The 19850-nt window shown below is 35.4% G+C and overlaps 1 protein-coding gene across 1 annotated transcript in view; it reads left to right on the top strand.

Annotated features, from left to right (window-relative positions):
- ARID2 (AT-rich interaction domain 2) overlaps nt 1–19850 on the top strand; it is a 102902-nt gene that overhangs the window by 44447 nt on the left and 38605 nt on the right. The window contains exons 4-6 of the mRNA XM_034062935.1: nt 13786–13919; nt 14788–15006; nt 17622–17689. Of these exons, the coding sequence (XP_033918826.1) occupies nt 13786–13919; nt 14788–15006; nt 17622–17689 (421 nt within the window). The remainder of the gene's footprint in view (nt 1–13785; nt 13920–14787; nt 15007–17621; nt 17690–19850) is intronic.

The raw sequence follows: 19850 nt of genomic DNA, 5'->3' as shown, positions 1-19850 counted from the left end.
ATCATAGAGTGGTTTGAGTTTAAAGATCATCTAGTCAACACCCCCTGCCATGGACAGGGACACCTTTTGCTAGATCAGGTTAACTAGAAGCCCCATCCAGCCTGATGGGTAGCATTTGGTGGTATTCAGAATTTATGTACGTTGTAGAAGGCAGCTCTGAGGAAGATGGGGAAGGGGAAGAAATCTGGATTATTCACCATGAAATTACTAACTAGGAACATGTTTGTTTACTTTCTTGTATGTTGCTTAATAAAGATATAATGTGAATTTGTTGCTTTTCATAATGAAGAACTTCTGGTCTACTGGAAAAAAGTACCTACTCTCTTTTCTCTTGAAAAGATACACAGTCCGTTAATTGTAGAGCACTTCTCCTTCCACAAATTATTTACATTCAAAACAATAGCAATACAATAAGCCTTACTGGGTTTACACAGGATTTGAAAAGGCTGGTCAGTCTACAGTGGAGGATCAGGTTTTATCTCCTCTAAATCTCAGACATCCAAGCCTTTTCTAATACCTAATAACTGAATCTATTATTACTGTATTCTTTTATAACAAGACCAAAAAATAGAAAACTATTTCTCTACCAGTATGCTCAACACGTTAGTATCTGTCTACTCGCTTTTAAGTAAGCTTAGACTTTGAGTGGTTTTACTGCGTATTTCACAACAGCATTCTCATTGTTAGATATTTGTTAGATAAAAGTAGAGTTCTTGGTTTCTTTTTCCTTCTAATACTAAAAATTTCTCTTCCTTCTGCCTTTAAAGCAATTTGCAGTGATTATCTTCAGGGCCTGAGATTGGTATTTCCCAACAGGAAATCTGATCTTTGGACTTTATCTGTATTAATCGTGCCCATTTGTTCTCTCTCTTTTATCTTTGTATATGTTTTAATGGCTTTACATGACAGTTAATACAAGGCAAAAAGGAAATGCTTATAAACCCTTTATGGTTATTATTTCGCTGGTAATTTTAAATCTTCTATAAATGAGCGACACTTCATCTATCATTCAGTTTTCCCTGTGCTGTATCAGAATCAGTGTTAAGCCAAAGGCCATCTGTGTAGCATTCAGTGTTTTCTCTGCCTGTATCTGTACTAGTGAATTAAGTGTGCCTGAGGTTAATTGACACAAAATGGCTTGTGCCCACATTCTTAGCCCCAAAATGGGATAGCTATATCCAAATTTACTGTGGGAATGATCCCCTGACCAAGGGTAGCTTCTGAACAGTGTCTTTAAATTGCTGGAAAGAATTCTAATTGGCCTGGGCAGAAAGCGTTTCAGGCCCTTTTCTGAAATCTAGTAGTAAAGGCAGTTAATTTCCATGCATGGGAATGCTCACAGCACTGTTGATTTTGCCAGTGTAGGTATGTAGCCTTTACAACTTAAGGCACCTAAATCAATACTACCTTTTCATCATCATCTCTAAATTTGTACTTGGCTGGATTCTCAGAAAACACTGAGATACTGTAAGCCCTATAACTACATGTTGTTGCATGGTGAAAAGGTGTAAAATTAGTCATTATTGTTTTAGTTTAAGTCTCTGGTATGTTTGTGCTTATTTAAAACATACAGATATTTTTAAGTTTCATATTTCTATGAGGGACAGATTGCATTATTGCATTCTTTCTTACAAGCTAATTTCTGGTAAAGTCTTGAGATAAAGGACTCACTCCCAAGGCAGCTTTTTCTCCTCCATGTAGAACTTAAAGAATTTATGTTCTATTGTGCAGAATCCCAGCACAATCTCATAATCAGATTTTTGTTTATTCCATTCTCACTTTTTTCATTAATATCTGATTCATCTGGTAATGTGTTCAAGAATTAATTAATTTTCATGTTTGTTTACCACATAAATAGGGACATGTACATTAGTACATTTGCTTTAATTGTATGGTCAACGTGTGGAATATAAGCAGAGAATTGGAAATCCATTTAATTGCAGGAAAAGACTGATTCGTAACATGAAGGCAGAAAAGTGCAACTGTTAAACTTGCCAATTCTGTGCAGAATGTAATGATGAAATTACAGCTACATGAGCTGAAAACTAGCATGGCTATGTATTTTAAATAAGAACTTGTAAATCCAGTAAATTTGAGAAACAGCCTGTAAGCATTAGAAATTAGTAAATTTTTTTTTTAATTATTCTGTGCTTTTTGCTTTTATTTAGTAACTCCTGAACAAAGCTGAAAGAAATACTGTGAAAATGTGGCTGAAGCAATAGATGAAATCTAGAAAACCTACTTCTAGACTGCTGTTTTCATGAGATTTAAATCTACAATTACTGTTCTCTTGTATCATTCTAATTACCAGGCTTCCTATGGGAACCTTAGTGGTGCTTCTTGTCAAAGTAGTGCCAGAATGTAGCAGAGCATGGATTAATAATAGGCCAGGGAGAAAAGACCATTTCCCAGTAATTAAGATAGCATTTTGCTCATGTGGAGTCTGGACTTCAAAGCCTCATTCTAGAAACTGCTGATGTGTTTAGCATTAAGAGTGTTTGAATAGCATGCATAAGCAGCATTTCTGTAGGCATAGTTATAATGAAATATACAAATATGAGGTATTATATATATTTTTTTTAGTGTTTAAGTCCCAAGAGTACTTTCTTTTCACTGCAGTCTAAAAAGTGTGTGATATTCTAAATTTCAGAAACACACAAGCTCAGTATTTGCAGTTGAAAAGAAGTTATGCAAGTCTTTGCAAATGAGACAGTTCCTACTTGAGAAAAGCGGTTTTGAGTAAGTGTATAATTGTAGCTGTAAGTATGTGATGTGAGACCATTCACATGTTATGGTATTTCATTAGATTAAGCCCATTATAGGAGAAATTTATTCTGCATAGCCAAGACAAGGTAGCTGTTACCTTCTGTAATATTGTAGATATCTGTGTTATTTATAGTGGTTTGAGAGAAACCCACAGAACTGGAAATTCTTGATAAATTCTTTTCAGGGCATTATTATTGTGTAAATACCTTTTATTTAATGGCTAGGAGGCAGAAAAGTAAAGAATTTACTCTTCTCAAAAAATAAACAAAAACAACAAACCCCAAAAAAACACACTAAAACCCAGTCTACTTTCTCTAAAGAGATTAATCCCCCACAAGGGAATGGTTCTTAGTTTTGTTCTGCAAATATCAGTCTTCTCTATTTCCATACTCAGTAATGGAAATATGAACTAAGGACAACAGGGAATCACCTCCTTAACTGTAGGTAGTACATGACCAGTTTGCGTTCTGAATTTGGGGGAAGAGCTAAGATTGAATTGCCATAGGAATTTTCTCTTTAGTGAGAACAACTCTTCATCTGTGCACTGACAGAATGTGGTTCTGATGTAATACGCATTATTGGCTTCTCTGCCCTCTTAGCTATTACCTGAAAAACTCCAAAATTCCTCTAATTTGAATATCAGAATAGATAAACATGAGAAGTAGCAGGCAAAGAAATCTATACCTGTTTATAATACATACAGTTTTCTTCATATAGTTAGTTAAATATTTCTGTGTTGCTTACATAGCTTTGTAGAGTTAGTAGGGCTTTTAGCCAATTTAACAGCTACTGTGTTTGCCGTTTGTACCCAGTATACGTTAAATGGATACATGTTATTTGCATCAAAGTGTCTTTATGTATGTAGTTGCTTGTCTCAAAAAATACTTACAGAACACTTTGGGTGTTTTATCTGCGGAGGTCAAAGCCCATGATATGTTTAATATACTGTTGTTTGTTCCTAATCTTGTGAGCAACTCTTAGATTTTTGGCCTTAATATTTGGCAAAATCTGAGTCACTATTTTTAATGGAAGTCCCCAGCTTTAAAACATGCTGTAATCTATCACACTGTGTAGGAACAATAACTTTGTGTTTTGATTTTGTTAAAGAAATACTCATTCTTCTATGTATATATTTATATGTATGTTTAATTAAAAATATTTCCTCTATAAATCCACTTACTAGATAAATAAATCTTTTGCTGTGAGAACACCACTGAGTCCTAGGATATGTTTGTGAAAGAATGCATTTAAAGTGATTTTTATTTTAGTATTTACTTTCACACTTGGTGACCTAAATAGTATGCATGGAATGCATGTTCTGTGCAGACTCTGTATTACAACACTCTGTGTATAGTTAATACTATGTAGGAAGCTGTATCTAGTTGAAAGTGTTATCGTTACTGTATCACAGTGCATTTGCAGTGGGTACAGGAATACTGATAATTGTTGTAGGCACTCTTATAAAGTGGTGGCATCTGGGTTTTCGGTGGCTGTCTGAAACTAGGTAATCAGTGTGGGTGATAGTATGTTACTGTGACTTGCTTTGGGCACATGCCCACCATGATTCCCAACATGTGGTACCATTTGTATTAGTGCGTCTTTGTGGTTCATATATTCTTGTGTTCAGGCAGTGTGGGAAAACCTAAGTGGTACTGTAGATTGTGTTTCAGAATAGAGAAACTGTTTTTTCTAGAATATGTGAGTGTGTTGTGGAGATAACACCAGAATCCTCCAGATTTTTTGCTATGTTTTAAGAGCTAAACTTGGACTGCAGTGATACTTAACAGACTTAAGCTGGCATCCTAAATGGCAACAGAGTGACTATAATATTAGTAAGATGAATACATCTGGGAATTGCCTTTGTTCAAAAGTTAATTCCCAGATATAGATTGGAGAATTAATACTGTTAACACTGGTACAGCTCAGATATTCCTAGATGCGAAGCCCGTGAGATCTAATGAAACAGCTGCTGAAGCGGTAAGAGATGATGCTGGTTTTGAATTGTTTTTGGCAAGCAGTGTGAATGCTGTCGAAGAGTTAGTCCTGGAAAATAAACGTGTACTACAGCTGTGGATCACAAGTGGATTCAGTTTAAATTTAAAAATTAATGAAAACAAGCCTGTAAGTGAAAAATCTTAATTTCAGAAGAACAGGGATTAATACATTTTGTTTTTAGTGCATAGTAGAGCAGAATTTAGTTGCTAATTGTCAAGACTTTTGTCAACTGGGCTCACTGTTTTTGCTGTGGGAAGACCTTCCCATACAGTCCTTCTACAAGGTTTGGCCACAGGATTTAAGTATGGTTAGAGAGAAGTTAAAGGTAGAAGTAGGAGGAGGACTAAATTTTCTTTCAGCTACTATTTTGGCTAACAAATCTTTGCAGCAAGGGAAACTTTTGCCTTTTATTTTAGGATTTTTTTCCTCCCACCTCCTCTTTCTGTAACAACACAGAGTTTGTCTCTAAGTTAGAGACCATCAAAATGTTTTCTTCTCCTGTTCTCAGTTGTACAGTGTATTTATCCAGAATCTGTTGGAGTTCTGGTGGTGCAGTTTCTTCAGAAGCTTGTGGTGGTATCCTGCAGCCACCTCAGTGTCTTGAAGTTGCACTCTAGCATATACACTTCAGTTGGCTGACATATGGCTTCTATTATTTGTGTTCTGTATTGGAGCATTATTAGTATGGAAGCATAAAATAAGTATCTTAGTTTCTTTCCTGTTGACATTCCCACAGATAATAAGAATGTATTTTAAGTGACTTAAGAATTAATATTGTGTGTGTTTGTTTTCTTAAATTATATATCTTGCCTCATCAAAGATTTAGAACTTCATGAAGGCATGTGTTTGATTTGCTTCTGTTTGCAAAGGCTTCTTGGTAGGTTAAGAATTTTTAAACCAAATTTCAAGCAAGCCACACATTTGACCATCTGTTATGTAGTCTCACATAACCTGTGTTACAAAATGTTGTTAACACATTTAAATTCCAGTTTATGATTTGTAGTTTGTATGTGGATGTGTATAAAGGTCTTGAACTAAGTTTAATCTGCACAGGGTCTTCTGAGTTTGCTCACAAGCCTCCTAATGTGTGACAGAATGTTGTCAGGGTGTAAGCTGGAGTAGTGGAGTCTCTGGTGTGATGCATATGGTTTGATGGGGCCATACAGGAGCCGATGCAGGAAGAGGTCAGCCCAGGTAGCAGGGCAGTGTTCTGTGACCACCCACAGAATCACTGGCCAGATGTTTGAAAAGCACAGCTGTTGGAGTTTGATACTCATCTGGCAAGCTGGCCAAATACAGTATTGAGAGTCTTGATTTGTCAGCCTGTCTTACTAGGTGGTTGCAGTAAGCCAGAAATCAAACAAATACTGCTGAGAATCACATGTGGAGTGTTTCACTGGGTGCATTATGTGGGATATTCAGTTTCTGTGTTAGACAATGTGAAGATGGAAAAAACACATTGTTTAGAAGGATTCAGCTGCCAGCATAAATTCTGACAATAATTGGATGTAACTGTTGGATTAGAATTCATGGTGCCCTAAGGGCCAAGGCAGAAAGCCCTGAAAAGATTGCTGATGACACTGGCAAAACACTCAGATGTGAAATAAAGTTTGGGGCAGCTTGTTGGTGTATGCTGAAAGTTAGAGCAGAGCCTTGAAGCAGGTTGTTGAGTTTGGCATTTCCAGGAACTAGTTAGGATAAGCCTTGGGACAAGCATTTTGTAAATGAACATCTATGAAATGTGTAAATGAGTTAGGCATTACTTGGGGCCGCTGTAGCAGCAGCTTGAAGTTCTAAAGCAGGAGTTTCATTCCAGAGTATGGCACCAGTTGAGTGGAGAGTCGTGTTGTAAGCACTTTGGCCCTGCTGAGAAACAGCCTTCTGTGATTACTGTACAGCCTACTGCTAGGCTTCATGAGTGGATCAGATATTCAAGTGACTGTAGCACACATAGATGAGTGTTACAGGACTGTAATGGATTGCCTGATAAACATTTTGTCTTTTTAAAAAGGTTGCAGCTTTTGATTTGCACCAGTTCATGAGTTGTCCCTTGTGAAGAGCTTGACATACAACTGGGTAAGCCATTTATGAGTACTGCATGCATTAGGAGGAAATTTTTACAAGGGTGTGTAGTGACAGGACAGGAGAGTAGATTTAGATTAGATATTAGGAAGAAATTATTTACTGTGAGGATGCTGAGACACTGGAACAGGTTGCTCAGCGTAGCTGTGGCTGCCCCATCCCTGGCAGTGTTCAACCCCAGGCTGGGCAGGGCTTAGAGCAATCTGCTTTAGTGGAAGGTGTCCCTGTGCATGGCAGGGGGGTTGGAACTAGATAATCTTTAAGGTACCTTCCAACCCAAACCAGTCTGTGCTTCTGTTCTGTGTTGTTGGAAGCCTTTTTAAGTTCAAAGTCTTAAAGTAATAGGTAATTTTTAATCTTTTTTTTTTCTTTTGCTACCTCCAGTATTTTTTTAGTTACTTTTATTGTTTCATTGAAGCATGGATCACTGTTCTGAAAATTTTCTAGTTTGCATAGCATTGGCACCAAGAATTCCTTAGTCCTTCATATAGGGTGAAAGTCATGTTGGATTAGGGACAGTGAGATGGTATGCGATGATTCTTACTTAGGGTGACACAAACTGCAAGATGGAGTAGTGTGAAATCCTTATTACAGTAAGGATTTTGTCTCACGATTGTCTAGGATGTTGTTAATAGGATTGCAAATAGGGGGAGGGGATGCAAGGGAATGAGCAGGAAGACTCTACATCTCAGAAGGTGTTCAGGCTAGCAGCATGAGTGCCATTTCATGTAGTCAGTTTCCTCCTAATAATGCTGCCAAAAAGACAATTTCAAGAAAGATCAGGTAGAGACCTCTGATAGGAATAGGACCTGCTTGTTTTTCAGCTGAGTACAAAGATAAGGAATTGATAATTGATGGTTGATGTCTGTACTGTTTTGTCAGGACAGGCTTAATACATGTTTGGCACATTTACTGTGTCCTGGTAGGGGGAGTGAAAGTACCCAAAAATCTCCTGATGTTTTATACACTTGCATAAAATAAATTGACAAATACTAAGGAAGTTTGTGGTAGACTCTATATTTTCACTGGAACACCATAGTGATCTAAAAGTCTAGATGTTTTTTGTTGTTGCTTGGTTGTTTGATGTTGGGGTTTTTATTATTATTATTCAAATTCTCCCTTTTTCTGAAAAACAGATTTAAAAGGTACCAGAAATGTTCCTGAGGCCCTAGTTGATAGTTTGTGGCATACTCTAAGCCCATTCAGGGCTATTGTTGGTAGTAAATTCTATATGCCACTAGCTGTACCTAGTGTAGACTCCCTTTTAATAGTATTTTCTCCCAAATATCTGAAAACAAGTCTGAAAGTAACTTGGCTGAATAAAAGCTTGGTTTGTTATCTAAGTAAGTACTTTTAATGGACAAAAATATTACTCATCTTCATAGAACTTACTTTCTCACAGACTTGAATGGAGCAAAATGACTTACTGAAGTTCTGTCAGAGGAACAAGATGTGTAATATGTGAATTAGGTTTTCAAAAGGATACAGTCTTTTGATTTCCAACTCAAAGGATCCTTAAAGAGTTTTCAGAAAGCATTGAAATCACTTGCCCATCAAAAAATAGTCAACCTTCACATGTGTCTGGTTTCCCAGGTGTTTTCCCATTTTTTAGTACTTTGCATAAACCGCAGTTCTAGCTGTTCATCAGATGTGTGTGTGGTGTTGTTTTGGGGATGTTTTGTTGCTATTAGGTTTGTTTCGGAGGGTTTTTTTGTGGGGTTTTGTGGGATTTGGTTGATGTGGTGGTGGTGTTTGTTTGTCTGGTGTGATCCAAGCTGGAAAGCATGAGTGGCTGTAAATTAATTGGTGTTGTAATGAGAAGATTAGGAAACTGAGGCCTGTAGTGTTGATGCATACTGCCTGTGACCTTGCTGAAGTAAGGAAGCATTCTGAATTCGTAATACCCTTTTTTAGTGATCAAGGTATACTTTTCTAGTCTATAGCTACAGGTCTAAGTTGTTTTGAAGCATGGGGATTAGGCTATTGTAAGTGATTATAATTTGAGTTTTTGCACTACCATTTTTCAGTAAAAAAAATTCAATTATTATTAAATTTCTTTTATCTTTAGAGAAAATCCTGTCTTTACAGTAACTATTCTGCTGTTTGCATAGTAGTTGTATGCCAGACTGGTAAGATTAGAATCTAAGACTAGTAAAGCTCATTTACAAGCTAATTTACAAAGCTCCTTCTCTACATTAAAACTTCAGGTCATGCATTCTCTCTGCAGGAAATAAAAGGAGGGTTTGGAGGATTGAGGTCTGTACAGCTGTCTGTAAACAGTTGGTACTTACATAGCAGAAAGGAATCATACTACAGCAGTCTATTATAGTCTGGTTGTTACGGCTGAAATTCAGTGGTACAGAGCTGTTAAATGTGATGGATTCAGAAATAGTAAAACATCTCCCTCTAAAGTAGCAATACCTTTAAAGGGAGTAAGTGTGTGTATTAGAGGTGGGGAAAGTATTTCTATTTGTAATGTGGGTCTAGGGTTTTCTTTATTGCTTTATTGGGGTGGGGGTTTTTTTGTTGTGTTTTTTTTTAATTTTTTTTTTAGCTTTTATAACTGATGCTTTGGGGTTGTTGGGGCTTTGCCTTGTTGTTCCATGTGTTTTTCTCCTCAGCAAATTTAATTAGTTTGGTGTGAGATAGGAAAGAGGGAGCTCTATTCATTGAGGTGGAATTTTGGTAAATTGAATAACAACAAAAAGACCTAAGGATTTAAGAAAGTGAAGTTGATACTTGCTTTGGCATAGGGAAAAATTAGATCATCACTTAAGGTTGATATGATTCCTGGTTTCCTATGGACTCTTCAACAAGACATTTGTAAGAACTTTGTGAGATTTTTCAACACTGAAAAAATATTATTTAAAATATTTAATTTGCAGTAATTTTTTAATTCATGCGTAAAAATTTTCTGCTCCCTAAAATTTCTTACTCAAACCAAGTGGGAAACAATGGAATTGTTTGGGCTTGGAGGGGGACAAAGAAAAGCAGGTTTTGAAATGTCAGAGTTTTTGTGTTTGGCAGAACTGTTCTAACACATTTTAATAAAGTAGGTATTAACAGAGGAGCACAATATTCATATTGTTCAGCTCTGCCTGGATGTGGCTTTAATAAAAAGCATAAGGTTCAGTATTTGTATTTTGAAGTACAGAACAACATGGATTATTTTATGATATATAAGGGTCTGTGTTTATTTTTAATGCTTAAATAGCTATTTGTTTTTGGTAAAATTGACAAGTACAAAAAAAGATGGTATTAGATTTGCGAATGGTATTTTGAGTAGTAAGTAGATATATTAAGTAAAAATCCCTATATGGAAACATTCTTATGAAATCTTCAGTGATGAAAGTGGTTTATGCTAAGCTTAAGCTTTGACTCAGACCAACAAAAATATGAGGAAATAAGATCTAGTAACAACATTCCTGAAGTCCCTTTAGACAAGCTACAGCATGTAGCATCTGCCAGTGTAGAAATGGTACATGCACATTATCTTCTTGCTGCCCTCAGCTGTGTGCACCTGCTGTTCGTCCTGCATCAGCTCCAGTATTCATCTGACCTTACTCAGTTTGAAAAAACGGTGGATAGCTGACATAGAATCCTCTTCGTTTGTGAAATGAACTCTTTGAAAAGAGACTTGGGTGGTCAGATGGTCAAGCTGTCTCTGACCTATTCCTTTAGGTCTTGATCATAAACACCCTTTTATGTAGATTCTGTTCAAATTGATTGGACTTACTCATCGATTTGATTAATCCAATTCAGGACTTTGTGAATGTTATATCTTTTCTTAAACACGCTTTTTCCTCAATTTTGACAGCTTTTGGTGATCTCATAGGAGCAGAGTAAAGCATGTGTTCGTGCATGTGTAGGAAAGATCAAGTCTAGATTTTTAAGTTTCTTTTTCACTTGGTAGTTTTGTGAAATCATCTTTTCAACATCGGTCACCTCAATTATAATACAAACTCATTCAAACCATGATGACATTGATGATCACAGATTCAGGGATTTACTGAACTGTTTGAAAGACAACAAACAAATGCTGGTGGCTGATAGAAGACCAGGCTTTTTGCAGTGAGCAAAACTCAAAAACCATTTTAATTGTTACTATGGGTCATTTTGTACCAGGGTAAACTGGAAACACTGTGATCCTACATACTATTTGACTTGCAAATAGTTCACGACTGAGTGTTCTCTCAGGAGTTTAGAAGCCACTATTGAGTTCATCTTAAAATCCTAATCACTAATGAATGCAGGTGGGAATTTAGCCTGGAGCAATACATAAGCCACTGGTATTTTTTTCAGTTCATAGTCACTACAAGAATTTTCATGTTCAGAATGGTGAGAATAGAGAAGAGATGCTGCTCACTATGTAGGTGTACATAGTTCAAAACAATGAGCCTTAAATAACTGTCACCAGAAGAATAAAATGCTTTCTAGGTGATTTAAAACCACAGGTTTCTAGCTTTCACAATTGTGGATGAGTGCTTTATTCCAGTAAACCATGGTTTTGTAGCTGTGTTAGAGTATTTTCAAAGCTATTCTGAGAAACCAGTACAGATACACTTTAGAATGGAGTCATGGGACACATAAGATTGCATGGTGCATTATTCATCAGGCATTCTTTTTGACTGTACACTTGAATGTTTGGTTATGCTACTATAACTTCATGCTTTTGAAAATCTTTTTATCAGTTATATTCCACAGTGTGTGTATTCCTCTCTTCACCAATACTTTTATATTGCTTAATCCCATACTATATTTGATACTAATCTCCCATGCAGAGCTTGAGCATGGTTCTGAATTGAGCTCTAACATGCTCTCTAGTGAGCACACACATATATATTAAAAAAAACCCACTTGTGTGTGTTTTGTAAGTTATCCTACCTACAGTTTTTAAGAAGTTCTCAAGTAAATGGTAATATGGAAAATGGATATTATCACATGTAATCTTTCTCTGTGTGTGTAATTGCCGTATTCAGTGATGTAATGTTCATTTGTGGAGTACTTAACAATTCATTGATATTGGAAGGAAATGTGGTTTTTCTCTTTAAAAACTAAAGCTTGAATAGCTGAAAGCAGATAATAAAGCAGAAGAAAGTTATGGTATTGCTTCTCTGATAAAATGCAAGAAGGAAATAAAATAATAAAACAGTTATGTAAATACTTAGGCCAGACTTTCTAAATTACCATTTTAATCAAAACCAAAAAAAATCTTTAGAAGGGAGGTGCACTGTTTTATTTCCTACCTTGGAGTAATGTCTCTCCTAATATGCTGAGAATCACCTTTTGCCATATAGAAGCTACAGATTGTATTTTGTTCAAATTTTGGATATAAGATATAAGGTAAAGGAAATAAGTGGGATGAAAAGGCAAAGAAAGTGCAGTGGAAGAGAAGAAGTACGATTTAAATCTAAAAAAAGTGGATGGAGGGTGTTGAGCTGTGAGTTTTTAAAAGATGAAACAATTTTATAGGTTTTTACTTTTCTACAAATTTTAAATTGGAAGCTAATTTGTATAAATGAGGAATTTGAGTTTGAAGATAAAAGCCAATCATATTTAAATGTAATTTTTAGTCTGTTAAAAATCCCTAAAAGCAAACGATAATGCAGGGAAGATTTTTGCTGACTTCTTAACTCACTCAAGAGTCTATGTAATAAGGAAGGGACCGTATCAGTGGTTCACATACAAGTAACATATACAGTACTTTGAATAACCTGAACGCTGTTTAGACACGGACCATAGCTGCATGTGATACTGTGCACTGTGATATGCCTTATTAATACTGTGGGGTGCTTTTTGTTTTTTTTAATTTATTTGTTATTTCTTAACCAAAGTGTGTGTACTAGCATTTTAAATGTATGGCTATGTCACTGATACTTCGTGAAATAACGACTAATTCAGTGCATCTGAGATGCATAAAAATGCATCCCCAGAGGTCAATGAAAACACTGTTTTCTTAAGATCTTTCCGATTAATTAAAATTTAATGATTTGAATGTCTACTAACAAAGAAAATATACCAAAAGCTTTAGCATATACAAAGAGGAAGATAAAGTTTTTAAATTATTTCCTGATTATGCAATATTGCATTATTATTTATTTGACTGGATATTGTCAGTTCCCAGCACAATGGAAGTTTGTAAATTTAGGCTGCCTTGTGATCTGACAAATTTCATGACCGGTTTTGCAACTGAGTATTGGTTTGAAGTTAAGCTTACAGTAGTGGGCCTTTTACGTTGACTTTATGTATTACAGTGTGGAGAGTTCTGAAAGGTACCAGTTTTAATGCTAAATTAATTGCGATCATTTATTAAGCTGTTTACTTTTGGTATAGATCACTTCTGTACTTGCAGTCTATTCTGTGTACAATGTATCAGCTTGTTTTTTCTTAAGGGGTTCAGAGTAGTCATTCGCTGCAGCCATGGCTCAGAACTTCTGATCCTGAATTGCTGCCCTCAGTATCCCTGGCTTCTCTTCCTTTTGTGTAGTTGCTAGGATTTGGTATACTGTTTCTCTTCGGGTAAGGCAAAAAGAAATGAGTATTGTTCTGGACTTGACCCCAGTATGTATATTGGTAACCTGAACAAAGTAATTTTCATGATGCTTCTACCCGTGGAGTTATCTTGGGTGGCAAAAGATGATTGGGGAAAAATGGTCTTAGTCACAAGATGGCTCAACAGGTTGCAGTTTAGCTAGTGATTGTTGTTGAAAAATGTGAAGAAATTTAGTATCTAAATCCATTAATTCCACATACCTGTATTTCCTGTATCACCTAGTTGTCAGTCTGACACATGTTCTAAGTTTTATACCATTCTGAGGACTGTTTCCAGTAAATCTTCATGTTTGTATGGTTTTTATTTTCCTTTGGCTGCTCAGATCTTGAGGGATGGATTCAGTTGTACAATATATATTCAAAAGGTTGGTTTTTTTTGTTTTATTCCAGTTATCTAGAAAAGTATGAAAAAGTCCATCATTTTGGGGAGGAGGATGATGAGGTACAACCAGGCAATCCAAAGCCACAACTTCCTATTGGTGCAATTCCAACTTCCTATAACTACCAGCAACACAGTGTGTCAGGTAAATTTTTGAGTAAAAAAGTGCTATTTTTTCCGTATATATATATATATATATATATATATATATGTGTGTGTTTGTATATGTATGTATTTTGACAGGCTACAGAGATAGTGTGTAGCTAAATTTATAACATTATTGAACCCATTAAATCTGTAGGCCACTCAGGTTATTCATATAATACACTCAAAGACCTTTTCCTCTAGAACCACAACAGAATAAATATGAAAATCCATAAGGTATTTCTCTTCTTTACAAATGTTTCTTTCTAATTATCAGGGGTGAGTAGTTACTTGTCTAGAAAAAATATACCTTGAAAATTCACAGGTTGTTTTCTGTTATATCAGTTATTTCTCTACAGAGCCCAATACCTGAATTGAGCATGATTACTTAAGCTTTAAAATCTGAAGAGAAAGGCACATGTGTTAGGAGCCAGAATCAAAAACCATAGTAATTTAGAGACCAAAGCATCAACCTTGAACCAAAGAACAAATCGGAAGCAGGACTCTGTGCAGTGGATTTGTAATTTGAGTAGAAGGTGACTCCAAACTGTATTGCAGTTATATTCAGTTTGAATTAAAGTTTGCATCTTCAGAGTTTTTCTCTGGGAGAACATGCAGCAGTATTGCATTCTGGAGATGATGAAAGGCACGCTAGAAAGGCACATAGCTAAGTGGAATGTGTTCACCATTTTGGCCAAAGTAATGGAAAAAAAATTAATTGAATACTGTAAAACTTTGTTAGAAACCCACAGTAGCTTATTAATAAACCTTTAAAAGTTACTTCTAATTCATAAATAGTGTTGCTTAATGTATTCTCTGAAAATTAATTTAGCTGTGAAAACGTTTTGCTTTTTCTTTTTCTTACTTAGATTACCTTCGTCAAAGCTATGGGCTGTCTATGGACTTAAACTCACCAAATGATTATAATAAATTGGTGCTTTCACTGTTATCTGGACTACCAAATGAAGTGGACTTTGCAATTAATGTATGTACCCTTCTTTCAAATGAAAGCAAGCATGTTATGCAGCTGGAAAAGGACCCTAAGATCATCACTTTACTGCTTGCAAATGCTGGGGTGTTTGATGACAGTAAGTATATAACAACTTTTTTGCATCATAGAGTCATTACTTGTAGCATCTTTCACAACCGTTAATAATTAAAATGTTTATAATTTATTGCACTGTATTACACTTAAATTCAGCTTTTCTTTTTGCCTTGCCCACAGTTTTTATCAGACAGTACAAATACCTTCTACGTTAGATAGTTTAGTACAGTGATGTTGAATAGTTCAGTGAAATGTTACAAGTAGTTTTTCATTTGAATTGCTCAAGATGCTCAAATTTACAGCATTGGATTTCCTGCCTGTAGTGTATTACTGCTTTCTTCTGAATTCATGGAGGTATGCTTACTTTTCACAATTCTCATAGCAGTCACAAATTAAAACATTAAAAAGGGCAGTCTGAAAACAAGGACCCACAAAGCTTTTTACCCTGATACTCACTGGACATTCAGCAGGAGCGAAATTCAGAATAAAAACCTCAAGGGATACAAATTTAAATATGAGTTTCAGAATTACAAAAATTTTTAAAAAAGCCAATTCCATAAAAATACTTTAGTATGTAAAAGAAATCCTTCTGAATCGTTCAGTGTGACCTCTGTGCCAGATTGTTTCTTAATTGCTTGTTTGTCTCTCTGTTGAGGAGAGGGGAAAATAAGTAAGTTAATCCTAAAATCGTAACAGCCATCACTCCCGTCTGGTGCTAGTGAGGAAGAGCTATTTACTGGCCTTAAGTGCTCATTTTTCTAATTTAACACGCAACCCTCCCCCCTCACCCCCCAAAACCTGAATTTCAGAGACTGCCATCATAAGAAATCACTTAAATAAGCTTTTTTTCACCAAAGTATATTTGTCTGCTTGTACAGATGATCATATCTGTTTGAGTAAAAAGCTACTTTGTATGTGTAAGCACAAACATAGTATAGTATGCAGAGACTCTGTTTTAAAACTCCGGGGAAGAATGTGTGTTAGGCATTGTATGCTGTTTGGTGGGGATTTTTAATCATCAGCATTTTTACATAACGGTTTTTAGCTTGTCCCTTCTCCCAGTATTTGCATTAGCATTCTTCAGCTTCTCTTTCATGTGTTTGTTTTGTACCTGTGCCCTTCAGATATGGTTAGATCTTGGTCATTTAATGTCTGCATCTATCCCAGTCTCAAGAACTTTCAAAGAAAAACATTTGCAAGAAAGCTAAAGTGAAACTGAGTACTGCACATTAGTGATTCCAGGTAGACAGTGTTGTCTCAAGTTCTTAACTTGGACTCTGAGCACAGGCTTCTTCCATAGCTGGTCTGTATTAGTATTTCTTACACTGAAAAACATTTGAGGTAAAGCCAGCAGTAATAACGAGCAGGTAATGGGCTTGCTCTTTTCATTCCCTGAGGAAAATTTGGGTTTTTTCCTGGTTTTTGTTGTTGTTTTTTTTTTAATCTTGCCCAATTACCTCTTTTGGATAAATCCAGGGAGTGTCCCAGCAGCATTAGGAGGACTAATTGGGACAAACTGGGGAAAGACCAGAAGTGGGTGTGTTTACTTATTTTTGCAGCATGAAGCTTCAATTTGAACTACTTGCATGCTTTTATATACTGTAAACAATGAAAGTAAATCTGTCAGGTTTGGGGATTAAATCTGTAAATCAGATCTTATGAAAATACTGTCATGATAATTTTGGGTGTAAATAAATGATAGCTGATTAACTGCATTTAATGTGGGGTTTAGATTTGGCTTATCTATAATTAAGGTTTTATCATTCTTAGCATTTTTAATGTAGTGTTTCTAGGTAGTAGGAAAAATGTATCTACAGTTGTTGGGTTTTTTTTCCTCCTTCAAGTTTGAGATAATAGTTATATTGCAAGTGATAGGGCAGCCCCTGGTATTGGGTGGTATATATTATCTGGAATTTGGAGTTGTGGATAAGCCTGTGTTTGGATTCTGTGAGTTGAAAGCTGATGCAGTCTTGGGATTGAGACTTGTAGCATTTTGCTCAGAACAATAAAATATTATGAACCAGAATGTTTTGAGTGTAACTTAAACATGTCTTAGTTCATTACAGAATGTTTGCAAGACAGTTTTTTTCTTGGATTGACTCAATCTTTGAGTCAGATTGACTGGGTCTTTGCTGCTTTTAAAGGAGTGATGATTAGAAAGTTTGTAGTAGTGGCTTCACCAAACACTCAGGAACATCCACTATGTTTCTTGGTTAAATATTGATGTTTGATCGAGGGCTGTCAAAATCTCAATGTTACTTTTTTTAGAGAACATTAGTGGGAATTTGTTTAATAACTAAAGTGTTGTTTACAGTTTACGCAGTGCACATATAAAACAGTTGTTGCTGTGAGGTTGAAAACTGAGCACTCATCTACTGAAAAAGAGCTATGAAGAAGTTTTGCATGCGTGTTTTAAACAGTTCACAATAATCCATTCTTTATGGACAACTTATTCTCAATTTAAACTGCAAAAGTGACATAGAAGTTAATTAAATTATTATAGAAATACCATTTGGTTTATGCAGGATTTTGGTTTTTTTATGAAAAGGAAACACTGGAAGAGTCCATAGTGTTGTTGAATCTTACTTAGTTTATGCATTAGTAAAAAGTAAAACAAATGCTGATTATTTTACTGAATTCTGCTTTTTATGCTTAAAGCTTTAGGATCATTTTCTGCTGTATTTGGAGAAGAATGGAAGGAGAAAACTGATAGAGATTTTGTTAAGGTAATTTAAAAATTATTTAAATAATTTTGAACTGCAAGTGGTGGGCAGCAAATTCTTTAAAAAGAAAATTATAAGATACACTAACATCTCCTTAGAATTGCTCTCAGCGTTTATTCCTTTGATTTACATATAATAGGGGAGTAAATCACAGTTGTCATAAAATATTTGTATAAGCAGGAATAAGTATATTAAGAAAAAATAGGTGTAGGTGAATGAATAAAGAGGTTCCATGTTTCTTTTTATATGAAAGCTAATATGTGTGAAGAAAAGAAGAACTGGCCAACATATTTAACAATAGAAAATAATGCTGGTTTGCTGCCCTCATAAGTGAAGAAGCATTCTGGATTATGAAAATTAGGTCCGTTACATAAGAAGCATAGGACAAATATGAAGAAGCTAGCAATGTTGAAAGTTTATTTCAGTTAAGCAATTTTTGCACAAGGCTTTTTTATCTTTCCACTAGAGGGCATGATCTACTCTACAAGTAATGAAATGAGGTATAAATACAACTGAAATTTCTTAGTATAAATGCTTCTTTATTGTAGGTGAGCACTTTGAGGTGATTGAGAGCATGCCGTTTATTATAGCTGAAGGGGGTTTGACATTTCAGCTTATTTCCTGATACAGTTTTCTTCAATTACAGGTGATGATTTGTGTGGCTAAAATAGGAGAAAGAGTAAAATATATTTTGATCTGTTATGCTTTTTATTAAGTAAAAATGTGAAGGGATAAGCTGCTGAGCTCCTTATGAATTCATAGCCAGGTTTCTGCTCAATTTCTTAATTGTTTCATGTACTGAAATGTCTTTCCAGTATTATACAGATACATTTGCTATGAGTTTCTTTTATTTGTCTTTTATTTCTGTATTTTGGGGACAACTTGGGCCATAGTAGTGTTAGCTAAATGAGAAGTATTGCTGAAATATCAGTAAAATAGATTTCATAACCAAAATTTTATAGGTGAAGTTAAAAACAAAAGGTAAGGTCATGTATTTGTTGGTATATGAACTTGAAAATGTGATCCGGATGTGTTGAAGTGTAAAAAAATAATGCTTTGTAATCTCTGTTTTCTTTCTCTATTGAAAATATGTCCAGAAGTACTGTATGTTGTGTTTTGGTTTGCTGTTTTGGGGTCTGGTTTTTTTTAAAGCACTTATCACTGCTGTGTTGACTTCACCCTCAACTGTCACAGACTGTTCTGATCTAGAGCAGCAACAAGTGCCATGTCTAGATCTGTAAACATTTAAGATTACACAGAATTCTAATTTATTACATGATCAGTAATTATATAAACTTTAAGTAATTGCGATAGAGCAGATGGTTCTGATAGATGTTTTTGAGGAAGTGTTAAGTAGAACCACTGTAACTGCAATAAGGTTTACTAATAAGAAACTTGGATGCTCTCCAAGATCTATTTTTAAACATTACAACATGTATAGCACCACTCTGTAGTGAAATACTGCTGAAAACATGTCAGAAACTAACACCAGATCTAAAAATATCACTAATGCCAAGAATCCAGACTTTTCAGAGCATCTTATGTCAAGGATTTGTTTGACCCTACTACTGGAAGTAATTTATTTTGTATTGTAGCTGTGGCAAAACAGAAATCGGGGAAGCATTGTGGGAGCTTCATGATACAGGAGAGAGAATTTGGTTGGCAGGGTAGAGATTGTGTACGTGGTTTTTGTTTGGTTGGTTAAATTTGCTTTTACAGCTTTAAGATTAATAGAATGACTATCGAATGTGTGTCTCTCACTACTCACATTAGCTTTTAAAAAATCCTTCTTCATTTGTTTCTTTCTTTTTCCATTTTGCTGCCAGTTGTTTGTGTCTTGACTCTTGTAAGGTTAGCAATCTGGTTTGTTTCGCCACTCTAATGGCAGCAGCTCAGAAATTTGTGTAAAGCTGAAAATGGGAGAGGAAAAATGCAGAATTATGAATAGAGTGATGGCATGAACACACAAATGTTAGAGAAGCATAGAAAGTAGGGTGGGGAGAGCAGTTTTTTAACATATGAATTCTAAACTAATAGGAATTGAATTGACAGAAATTGTGTTGAATTTCTAAATGTTACACCAAAGTGGGTTGTTTATATGTTGGAATTTTGGGGTTGCAAAGGTGGCTGTTCTGAAAATAATTTTGGGGGTTAAATTCAGACT

The sequence above is a fragment of the Melopsittacus undulatus genome, chromosome 5 (assembly GCF_012275295.1).
Source record: "Melopsittacus undulatus isolate bMelUnd1 chromosome 5, bMelUnd1.mat.Z, whole genome shotgun sequence".
Classification (NCBI taxonomy): Eukaryota; Metazoa; Chordata; class Aves; order Psittaciformes; family Psittaculidae; genus Melopsittacus; species Melopsittacus undulatus.
This window is presented reverse-complemented; position numbering and strand designations above follow the sequence as displayed.